Raw genomic sequence first — 12,357 nt, 5'->3', positions numbered from 1 at the left:
AAATATAACTCCTGTGTTGTGATACTAATGCAGGTGGCATAGGATGCGAGGGAGTGGATCGGGGACAGTGTCGGCGCTGCCTGAATGTGGTTGAGATCTACAACCCTGATGGAGACTTCTGGAGGGAGGGACCACCACTGCCATGGCCAGTCCTCTCTCTGCGATCAAACGCCTCCAATGCTGGAGTGGTGGATGGAAAAATATATGTGTGTGGATATTACAAAGGAGCAGGTAATTTTGCTGTCATATACAGTCTATGAGATGATCACAATTTAAATCAATGTTAGTGCAACGAGGGATATAATCATGTTATGAATTAACTCTCCCCACAGCAGTACTGTATGATGCATTCCAGAATTTAACTTAAATTATAACTAACATTAGCACATCCCCCCCATAGAGTCAATGTACACCATCATATGAGAGACCGTAGGTTTGAGAAAGGCACTATACAAAAAATACTATTATTATGACTACCTGACCAAGAAGTATCCCATGCCCAATAGACAAGAGTACTGATGGCTCAGGCTACATGACTCAATACATTTTCAGTGTATTGCTCATGAACATACAAATCTTCCACCCCAGATCGCTTTGACAACATAACCAAGGACATTCTGGAGCTGGACCCTTGGGAGAACAGCTGGGCAGTGGTGAGGAGGCACGTCCTGATGCACGACAACTATGACGTCTGTTTGGTGGCCAGCCTCAACCCCCGCGGACTGCAGCCACCTCCTGCCGACCTCGTGGACGAGTAGACGCATCACATCTCATTGCTGCTTCTGTGTGTGGCCAGATATGCACAGAGCCAATCTATAGCCAGTAGGCTGCAACTGCTTCCAGCGTGATATACAAGAGCAAAAGCAGATTCTTCACTAGTGGCTCACTGCTGCAGGGGGATGTTACACACAAATGAAGGTGGACAAATTTGTCGCAGAACAAAAGGGGTCATTCTTATTCTATTTTTTATTGTAGTTAGTTACCCAATACGTTTCATTCTGCTTCTTTTGATCTTATCATGCCACTGAAAATCTCACTGTGTGTGGATGTCCCAAGCGGCTGAAAGTGCTGTGCAGCCACAGCTTAACCAGAGAAAAATGAGTTTGTAAATATTAGATTTTATTTTGTATTGTTTTAAGCTGTAGTGGAAACCTTTGTCCTTTTTGTGGAAGTTATACTTTTCATGTGTCTGTCTTGGCTCCCTAGTAATGCATACTATTAATAATGCATCTGTCCATACCCAACTCAATGTTTTAGACTGTGTTTGTATCATGAGCTCAGCCCAGGGCTCACAGGAATGGTATGGAATTGTTGTTTATAACCATGTTCCAATATTTGATTTTCAGCACTATTGCAGATAAGCAGTGATGACTTGCAGAGACTGATGGCAACCAGAAACTATTCACACTTTACACTGAAACATGCACATTTACTGATATGAGTACTCATTAAAACAGCACTTTAATAAAATTACCAGCAGTGAAGTGTCAGAATGTCACAATGACATTCAGAGTGTCACTTGTCTTGCAAGGTCCTACTACTGATGTTTTTTATAAATATTTATTGCTGAAACAGACAAAATTGCTTGACAGAACAAAATCATAAAAATACATCAATACATCAATCTTCGTTGTTTTTTGTTTGTTTTTTTCAAACAAATTATCTCTCTAACAGACATTCAAAATGTCCTCTTTTCGTGCACCATATATATTTATCATTTATCCTATAAAGCTGACCTCTATTGTGAACACCCATGGGCTGAAAATCGGAACAATTTATGATACTGCCAAGGGAGCCTTCAAAATCAGTCAGAGTCATCAAAGTCAAAAAGATTCCAGAGGCTTTCATTGGCCTTCTGAGGAATCCCAGCTTTAGCCTTAACCTTAGCTTTCCCTTTTGGTCTCCTGTCTACCCCATCACAGGCTGACCAGTGCTGGACACTATCAGTGTTCTGTGACCACATGTTCCACACATGCTGTCTGCCATTGCCATTATCATTATGCACGCTAACCTGTTTGTTCTCCTTCAGCGTGAAGGCTGGTTTGATGTTCTCACGGAGTGCTTTGTTTTTGGTCTCATACATTGGATATAATTCATCATCATCCTCCTCCTCTTCCTCTTTGTGATTTGGTCTGGACTTGTGGAAACCATTTCCTTGTCCAGCCCCCCTACAGACAGATGGAACATTCTGTGGAATCAGGGCCCTCCTCTTGCCTCTGGGCCTCTTCTTCGACCATGTCTTCTGAGGTCCACCACATGTGGAGAAGTTAGGTGCCATGACCTCTTCTCTGGCAGGCATCACTCTATTTTGGGGTTTGTCAGCGATGGCCACCATTTGAGAATCCTCCTGCATGGATCCCAGAAAGCAAGAGCTCTGCATGACTCGCTGTCTCAGTGCATACTGCCGTCTGGGCTCCTGCAGGGCAGAGCCAGAGACTATGTCGGCGTCCCCAGCAGCCTTAAGCGCCTGTCTGCAGAACGACTGCTGCCAAAGGCTTTCGTTCAATCCATCAGAGGCCATGTGCATGACTCGTTCCTGCTGGTTCGTGGGGAGAGGACACAAGGTGGCCTTGGTAGGGACTGTCTGGTCATAGTCTGTATTGGTTTGCTTGGTGGAGGAACTCAGAGGTAGAGTGGGCTCTGAGGGTTTGGCGTGAAGGCGGGTGGCACTAGGGCCACAGAGCCGGACCCCCTCGAAGACCCGTTTCTCTTCACTCACCACACAGAACTGCTCCACCAAGCCAGGGGAGGTCTGGACCTCGCTGCTGACCATCTGCACTGGCCTGGAGGCAGATCTCTGGGACCGAGCCTCTGCTGTGGCTGTGAGTAGGGACTGCAATTCTGCTAGCACAGTCTGCTCTTGGCCATGCTCCACCTTCAAACTATCCATGTTTCGCTGCAAATCCTGCAGATGGGTGCTCAGGTCTTTTGTAGCAGTGACCAACTATTTCAGAAAGACAAAAAAAAAAAAAAAAATAGTAAGATACAATTTTCCATCTACCTTGCAAAATGTAGCTCAAATCTTTTTAGTATACATCAGTTCAAAGTTACCAGCAGACCACCTTCTGACCATTTTACATTGGTGCCTTACCTTAGCCTCTCTATCTTCCATTTCTTTGAGTGTCTGACTCTGAGAGTTCAGTTTCATGATCACCGCCTCAATCTTAGGTGTAATGCCATCCCACACACTGGCCATGCTTTCCTTTACTGCAACACGTAAAATACAGTCTTTTAGTATCCCATGTTAACACAATCTAAACTAAATGCTGACCTCTAGTTTTGGACATTTAGCACTTGACCTGTGCAACTATAGCCTACAGTTTGTCAACTCAATTGATACAAACATGAAAATCACATCACTCATAAAAAAGGCTGAGCTTACTTGTCCTTGTAAGACCATTTATTCCTTCCACAAGACCTTTGTGTGTGGCCTCACTGCTGTCATTTACGTTTTCCAACAGACGTATTACCTGAGAGTTAAATAAGGGTTATGGTTAATAATAATAATAATAATAATAATAATAATAATAATAATAATAATAATAATAATAAACAATAACTTGGACTTATATAGCTCCTTTCAAGGTACCCAAGGTTGCTTAACAAATTGGGTTGTTAAGGGTCAAAGGACTTAGTGAAAAGAAATGTTTGAGGTGCTTTTTGAACATGCCATAATGTGTCATAAAGCAAGATGAGGAATTGCAACTTCTCACAAGTTCACCTACCTTTTCGAGGGAGTCGTGCAACTTCAAAAACTCATGGTGGATAGTTTCACTGCAACGGGTAGAAAGGACTAAAGATTTTCTCCATATTTGCATAAATACTACATTAGAAGTTGGCACATACATATTACAAGACTATGACATACCTCTCTGATTTGTCTTTTGCTCTTTTCTTGTCTTCTTCAAACCTATCTAGCACACCAATGGTAGGTTTACTGTTGGTGGTACTGTGAGTTTCTGTGTCTCCACCAAATAGGTAAGGCTTTGCATGGTAATTGGCAGAAACTCTCAACTCACTACCCTAAGAGACAAATTTGCACCGTTATTTTTCATAAACATACAAAAGAAAATACATCTATGCTGTCCCATCTTAAAGCCAATCCATGTGTATACAGATCATTTTAGAAAAATATTTTTTTAAAGCCAATCCATGTGAATTCATGTTTACAGGTCATCTAAAGCCAATTCATGTTAAACAAATCTTTATCCACAGTAGGCCATAATGTACATGACCTGTATCATGGATTGGCTTCAAAGACAAAACAGTGCAGACCTGTATACGCATGATTTGGCTTTAACCCTAGCAACCAGCATAGCAACCACATTATTTAGCATAGCAACCACCATACGTACTGTACCCTACCAACGCCATAGCAACCATCTTAATTAATCACCCTAGCAACAACCTAGCAACCACCACTATAATGTCAACCTAGCAACCACCATAGCAACCACATTATTTAGCATAGCAACCACCATATGTACCCTAGCAACCATCTTAATTACCCTAGCAACAACCTAGAAACCACCACTACAATGTGTCCCTCGCAATCAGCATGATTACTCTAGCAACCAGGGGTGCGTTTCCCAAAAGCATCGTTGCTAACTATGTTAGTATGGAGCTAAATTTGTCTCAATAATATTTGTATATGCGCAGAGGGGGATCCACAAATATTTCTTGATTTGCATGTGTGTTTTGATATCTACAAGTAAAAAAATTATATTTGTAACTCGTATATTGATTTTTACAAATATAGATGTGCATTTGTAAATAAAATGCCATTTGTAAAACCGAAAATTTCATTTGTGAAATGTGATTTTGCATTTGTGGATAACCAGCACACGCATTCTTCGCTTTCCAAAGTTACGTGTTTTTGAGACGTTCTTCACATGAAAGTCACACAAATCCACACGTAAATAGGCCTACTTTAATTCACTGGCACACAGAAATCGCAATCCTATGGAGCTAAATTTGTCTCAATAATATTTGTATATGCGCAGAGGGGGATCCACAAATATTTCTTGATTTGCACGTGTGTTTTGATTTCTACAAATAAAAAAAATTATATTTGTAACTCGTATATTGATTTTTACAAATATAGATGTGCATTTGTAAATAAAATGCCATTTGTAAAACCGAAAATTTCATTTGTGAAATGTGAGTCTGCATTTGTGGATCACCAGCACACGCATTCTTCTCTTTCCAAAGTTACGTGTTTTTGAGACGTTCTTCACATGAAAGTCACACAAATCCACACGTAAATAGGCCTACTTTAATTCACCGGCACACAGAAATCGCAATCCAGTAGATGGCGACATCCACAAATATTTCTTGACTTGCATTCGTATTTTGACATCCACAAATAAAAAAAATCATATTTGTAACTTGTAAATTGTTTTTCACAATTGTAGATGTGTATTTTTAAATGAAATGGCATTTGTAAAACTGAAAATTGCCTTTGTGAAATCTAATTTTGCATTTGTGGATCACCAGCACACACTGTTTTCGTTTTCGCATTTGTGGATCAGCATTTGTGGATCACATATTTTTGAGACAAACTTTGCGCAGAGAAGCCACCCAGATCCACAAATAGCCTGCTGACACTTTCTAATCCAGTAGATGGCAGTGTTGTTCTATGGGACTCATAACCAAAGATTCTTTGCTCATAACACACAGAGCTAGCGAACCTAGTTCTTAAATCTAACAAGTTATGCCTTTTACAACAAGCTTTTTGATGGAAAAGTGGTGTTTAATTTCCATAATCTTTGTTTAGTAAACGCATAAAACCGTCAGTTTGCAAGCGAAATCAAGAATTACAATCTTTGAGTTTGTTTATAGTTACCTAGCAACCTTTCACAATGTCAGTTCTTGCAGTTCATTACCGAGTAAAAAAAAAAAAAAACAGCTGGCAACGTTAAAACAGCTGTTCAGGTGGGCTCATAGAATTGGAAGTATATTGAAATTTTGCGCTGAGCCGGGATTTGAACCGACAATCCTTGGGGTCAGAGATCACTCCTCTAACCACTGTGCTACCACAATTCTTGTAGGCCTACATTACAAACTGACGGTTTTATGCGTTTTTTTTTTACTCGGTAATGAACTGCAAGAACTGACCGTGTGAAAGGCCCAATTGATCTTTTTCCAAGTTTACACTGAATAAGGAGAGGTAAATAGGCCTATTATTTAGACAGAAGTAGCTATTGCACTGGTAAATAGATCACATAAATTCCCATTGAGAGACTGTATAGCCTACTGATAAGATAGCTAGCAGGCAAACTAACTTAGCTAACGTTATATTATCACCATTCTTTCTTTTTTCTACCTGTAGGCTATAAGTTAACCCTTTGTTCACGGCCTGCTTAAACACAGCGCATAAGAGGCTATCAATCACTAATAAGGTCGAGATTTCACTCAAGCGTCTGATGTTCATAACTCTGTTCTAGAATCTTTGGTTTTAGCACTTAAAGCCTCGGTTGCTAGGTAACTATAAACAAACTCAAAGATCGTAATTCTTGATTTCGCTTGCAAACTGACGGTTTTATGCGTTTACTAAACAAAGATTATGGAAATTAAACACCACTTTTCCATCAAAAAGCTTGTTGTAAAAGGCATAACTTGTTAGATTTAAGAACTAGGTTCGCTAGCTCTGTGTGTTATGATCAAAGAATCTTTGGTTATGAGTCCTATAGAACAACACTGCCATCTACTGGATTAGAAAGTGTCAGCAGGCTACTTGTGGATCTGGGTGGCTCTCTGCGCAAAGTTTGTCTCAAAAATACGTGATCCACAAATGCTGATCCACAAATGCGAAAACGAAAACTGTGTGTGCTGGTGATCCACAAAATTAGATTTCACAAAGGCAATTTTCAGTTTTACAAATGCCATTTCATTTACAAATACACATCTACAATTGTGAAAAACAATTTACAAGTTACAAATATGATTTTTTTATTTGTGGATGTCAAAACACGAATGCAAGTCAAGAAATATTTGTGGATGTCGCCATCTACTGGATTGCGATTTCTGTGTGCCAGTGAATTAAAGTAGGCCTATTTACGTGTGGATTTGTGTGACTTTAATGTGAAGAACGTCTCAAAAACACGTAACTTTGGAAAGCGAAGAATGCGTGTGCTGGTGATCCACAAATGCAAAATCACATTTCACAAATGAAATTTTCGGTTTTACAAATGGCATTTTATTTACAAATGCACATCTATATTTGTAAAAATCAATATACGAGTTACAAATATGATTTTTTTTATTTGTAGATATCAAAACACACACGCAAATCAAGAAATATTTGTGGATCCCCCTCTGCGCATATACAAATATTATTGAGACAACTGTTACCAACTAACATTGAAACTATGTAAGTACGACACAACTGTTACCCAAAACGATTGTTTGAACTATGGTGGTGGAACTTACATAGTCCGATGCATCGTTAAGCTACGTTAGTGTTTCCCAAAACCATAGTAGCAATGAACCTTCACGACCACTATAGTTGTGTAGTTACAACTACACCTCTCGACCTGTGGTAGAATGATAGTAGAATCATAGTTCCGGGGATCTTCATGTCAAAAACGTCACTGACGCCAGTTATTTGTGTGCAAATTAATAATTATAAATAGATTTAGGTTTCTGGTTGATTTACACTCCACCATACATCCATATTTTAAAATGCCTAAGGCAGAAAATAGAATAGAAAAAAAATAAAATAGAAAAAGTTAAAAGTCAATTTGCAGCCACATGCACAGAAGTCATACACCTGCAGATAATAATAAGGTGCGCACTTTTTGATCAGTCAGTTGAGAATATGTAGCCTTTGATTTTCGTGGAGTGGGGGATTCCTTGTTAGTTTACGCAAACCTGGCCAAGAAAGCTGATTCTGATAATATGATCTGCCCAATATATAGACTTAGGTAAACAACGGTGTGAATATTGTTGTCAAAATCTCAATCCAGATTCGAACCCTTGGACAGGTGACTGTCAATTACTGCATACTGGCGGCTTCCATCAGCCGGCCTTAACGCACTGCGCCACAGAGTTGACGGCGTAAAATGGGTGAATAGGGGTTTAATAACAATAGAGTACACAACTGTTAGCCTAGAAATCTAGACGCACCCTAGCGGCGGCAAATTAATTTGCTCAGCCTGTACGTCTAGTATCAAACCATAGGGATTTCTATTGGCTGACGCCGTGGACTTCATCCAATCACAGCGCTCTATTTTGTTAGAGTCTTAAGGCGGGCTTAACAGGATAACGACAGTCCTGCGACTGTGAACAACAAGAAAGGTGGCTATGGCGAATGAAGAGCGGTTGTTTGAATCGGCGTTGGCGTCAACTTTGGAGGAGTTGGACTTTTCTTTTCTTTGAAAGTTGAGCAACACAATGCACTTAGGTCATTACTTTCGAAGAAGGATGTATTTGCCGTTTTGCCGACCGGATACGGATATGGTCGTAGCGCTGGCCTATTGCATGCCTAGGCAGTTTGAAAGACAATTCTCTGCCCGCCCCTTGGATTAAGTGAGGTGAATGGTTCGATTCCAGACTATACATTTCAATGATATAGGATGGCCCGCCAGGCTACACAACTGTTTCACTAGCACATTTAAATGACACGTGTTAAACGTTAATTCAAAGCAGTCGTTAATTTACAAGGTCAGTATATATAAACCAATGAATTAACTTGATGACTCTGAATAAAGAAAAACAGAGATGATTCATGGATTAAACTAAGGTAGTCCATCATTAAGTCTCTGTTATTTGCAGGTGTGCCCATTCACGTGGTACTAAACGTCATTAACCCCCTTAGTCCAGACTACTGAAGTTTGGAAACTATCATGGTCCAAACTTACAAAGTACGATGTAAGTACGACGGTTTTGGGAAACAGTCGTAACTTAGATGTTGGTAAGTTGAACGATGCATCGTACCATGTTAGTAAAAAGCTAACCTCCATAGTTGTACGGGAAACGCACCCCAGCATAGGAACCGCTTTATTTATGCGTTTTGGCTTATTGGATGTTATGTTAATGCATTTAACTATTGATCCGTGTGCCCACGAAAATTAAATGAATGGCGGAATGCTCAGGCGTTCTAGAATTGCATCTCTGAGGAACTGCAAGAGTGGGCTTGATCAGGTGCAGTTTGCCAAAAGGATTGCAGCAGTACCTCATTTTTGAAAATCAGGCACACGGATAAAAGTTATCTGCAATATAGTGATTCTGATCCAGTCTCGGCGGCATGGGGGGGCTTTGGGGGGCCAGGCCCGTCCTGGAAGTCATCCGTGCCCGCCCTGGACGAGCTTGGCTGCTCCAACCAACCCCTCCATCCAACCCCTTATATCTAGCTAAGTTTTGACATTAAAGTCTTTTCCCCTTCCAATCCTGATTTGGTGTCTGCTATTGGGTCCAATCCTGCGTGCCGGTCCTCAGACCGTGACAGACAAGCACTATCTAGGGTAGGTTTACATCGGAATTGACGTCCAGGTTCATTTGTCTGCAACGGAACTTCTCTCTGGAACACCGCAACCTTCTGCATGTATGCGACAATATCCTCCAATTCTAGGACGCGCATTAGACATTATTTCGGTAAGTCAGTCACTTGTGCAGCTTTGATAATAGGCTATTTAACATTGTTTCACATAACACTGAACTCATTCCAAGTAGCCTACTGAAGGATGGCAATAATAATAACTAGAAAATTTAATTTCGAGGAAATTACCAGTGCATGAAAATATAAACATACTGTATATTAACATAAAATGCAAAACAAACTTTTATTTGGAAACAGTTGGTTGGAGTCATAGTTGATAACAACTGACAGTTGAAATGGCTGAACAGTGAAATAGTTGAGTAGTTTAAATAGTTAAATGATTTAATAGTGAATTATTGTGAGGACATTTATTTTGAAACAGTATTTTTGGGCAGAGGAAATAGTTGAACATGATCTGTAGTCTTAAGAGAGTCAGATTGTATGCTTAAAGCCTGAGGCAGAGTATATAGTTTAAAAGTTGAATGTAGATAGTGTAATGGATGCTTGTTTTTTTGTTAATATCTCAAAGTATAAAGTTTACAAAAGTGAAAAATACATTCCTCAAGTGTCCTTTTCAAGACCTACGCTGCAAAGTTTGAACGAAGTTTCTATGTTAAACGGTTGTAGCTGAATTAGACGCAGACATTTGGTGGGAAGAAGAAGAAGAAGACTTTGGATAACAGTACAGTGCATTTTCAGTCACTGTAATTATAATAATAAGAAGAAGAAGACTTCGGATAACATAACAGTGCATTTTCATGCACAGTAATAATAACCTACTATATTCCAGAAATATAGGGGAAACTGAAGAGGAGTCAGTGCACCCCAATGTATAGTATTAGGCCTACTGATATAGCCTAGTAGTAGGCAGTGTATATCAAACCACCTAGATATGGTGAGGGTGGCTTAAAACGAGGTCAGGGGGGCTTTCATGTAGAATGTAAACAATAAATATGTCTAAAATTATGTTTATTGTGTGTGTGACTTCAGTACTGTTCACATTGACATTTTAAAAGCAGACATACAAGTAACTCAAGTTACTTTCTCTGGTAATTAATTACTTATGATATACAGTAACTGATTACTTTTGAAAGAAGTAACGTTTGTAGATTATGAATATACTGCATATATCCTAAACAGTAAATGTCACCTTGTGTCCATTTGGAACTCGCTGTGCTTGATCATTAGCCTGGGTGAACCCAGACAAACCCTAACAGGTTTACCCAGGCTACTTGATCATGATGACAGCGGTAAATTATTTATTATGTACAGTATAACCTACATCACCAATTCTGAATATTGGGCTACTTCTTATAATTCTGCACACCGAACCAACTAGGTTACAGAACTGAGGATCATGAGCTGACCAGCCCTACCTCCTCAGAATTTTGTTTGGTGTTCCTTGAAGAAAAAGACACATCCTGTGATAGGGCTTGGGAATTTTCTGGCCAGAACTGAGATCCCAGTAGAAACTGTGAATCTGTTAAGCTTGAGTAATCACTGCTGGTTCCACTCTTACTGGACACCTTGGATCCTCTGATATGACAAAAAAGGCTTCATCTTTATACATTGCTTGCAATAACATATTAACCATATACAGTAATGTTAATATATGTGTGGTAGGAAGCTAGGACAATTTTTAAGTTACTTGCCCAGATCCAAACGGTATGTTTAAAATTTCCTTTATGTTCCAAGTGTTGGTCTTCATGGTTCTTTCCCTTTGTAAAAACAAAAGTCATAACAACACCATTAAAACTGATAAATGAAAACAATTAACCCAAACAACATGCCCAAAAACAGTAATCAAACTGCTAACCAGATAATGTTAGCCAACCTAACGTTAACTTTAGGTAACACTAGTAGAAGCTAACAGTACACTAGCACTATCTGATTGTAATTTACAATCAGATTAGGTTATAACTCTTACCTTAAACGACGTTGATAATCATCGACATTTATCTTCCCTGGACTTTTTCGGATGTAAATGGTGGCTAATTACTGAACTGGTTTTAAACTACAGCATGAGCTAAATAGTGGCGATGAAGACGATCTAATTTGGGCTACTTGTAGGCCTACAACAGTTACGTTAAAGTTAGGCCATGGGGAAACCACGGCTCGAGCCCAGCGCACGTGCTGTCTAATCAGTGTAAGCACGAGAAACGTCCCATAATTGTTTATTAGGTGAACCTGGCACCTATTTTGATTTAATTAAGGTTTTGCTAGGCTACTTTCCACACCTTTCTCCACCTGCCGCTGTTTGTGATCATTGTCATTCAATGGAATGTGCATGAAACTCCGTAACAAAATGTGTAGCTATTTAATATCATAATATTTATAGGTATGGGCATATTTGGGAGCTGAGTATAATGTTTATAAACAAACCTTTGCACAGGCGTACGTTCAGACTGGACAAGATAATCTTTCGCTGACCGATAATGCACAGCATTGTCCGGCCTAAAAACAGATGTTACCTACATCGAATCAAAGAGAAGTAACTATACTCTTTGATCGAATTCTGTAGCCTGTCGAATTTTGTGAGTCTGGCGCCTACTGTCAAAATGTTACCCCACTGTCACACTTCTTGCAGAATTTGTTAGCTCATTGTATCAAAACTCACAGCCAAATACGATTTAGAGATAAACAAATTACATCTATGCCAAATGAAACTCTGCAATCAAAACTCAAAAATCCTTTTTACAAATGTAATTATTGTAACAAAACCATTATAGGCCTAATACACACCATTTGAATTACCCTGTACGTCTACGTAGAGTTGATGACTACATTTTGTTACAAAAGGAATTAAACACGCCAAAGCG

At 39.5% G+C, this 12,357-nt stretch overlaps 2 protein-coding genes across 5 annotated transcripts in view; one reads left to right on the top strand and one right to left on the bottom strand.

The window, feature by feature from the left end:
* The window catches only part of kbtbd12 (kelch repeat and BTB (POZ) domain containing 12), a 31,380-nt gene that overhangs the window by 6,954 nt on the left and 12,069 nt on the right, over positions 1-12,357 (top strand). For 2 of the 3 annotated variants that reach the window (XM_042088307.1, XM_042088306.1), the window contains exons 5-6: positions 34-231; positions 589-1,624. In XM_042088307.1, the coding sequence (XP_041944241.1) occupies positions 34-231; positions 589-758 (368 nt within the window). In that variant the 3' untranslated portion in view covers positions 759-1,624. Of the gene's footprint in view, positions 1-33; positions 232-588; positions 1,625-12,357 lie in introns of those variants that run through there. The other variant, XR_006031060.1, reaches the window with a different exon arrangement.
* On the bottom strand, positions 1,614-11,788 carry LOC121706498 (interactor of HORMAD1 protein 1). Of its 2 annotated transcripts, XM_042088309.1 has the most exons (9): positions 11,466-11,788; positions 11,191-11,256; positions 10,915-11,074; positions 3,869-4,023; positions 3,726-3,774; positions 3,383-3,470; positions 3,092-3,207; positions 1,765-2,944; positions 1,614-1,687 (listed from the first exon to the last, which is right to left on the bottom strand). In XM_042088309.1, the coding sequence occupies exons 2-8, from the start codon at positions 11,244-11,246 to the stop codon at positions 1,805-1,807; spliced, it is 1,764 nt and encodes a 587-aa protein (XP_041944243.1). In that variant the 5' UTR covers positions 11,247-11,256; positions 11,466-11,788; the 3' UTR covers positions 1,614-1,687; positions 1,765-1,804. The 2 variants fall into 2 exon arrangements, with proteins under 2 accessions (XP_041944243.1, XP_041944242.1); XM_042088308.1 differs by having other exon boundaries at positions 1,614-2,944; positions 11,466-11,787.

This window comes from Alosa sapidissima, chromosome 4 (genome assembly GCF_018492685.1).
Source record: "Alosa sapidissima isolate fAloSap1 chromosome 4, fAloSap1.pri, whole genome shotgun sequence".
Lineage (NCBI taxonomy): Eukaryota > Metazoa > Chordata > Actinopteri > Clupeiformes > Clupeidae > Alosa > Alosa sapidissima.
The sequence above is the reverse complement of the archived record's forward strand: the minus strand, read 5'-3'. Positions and strand labels throughout refer to the sequence as shown.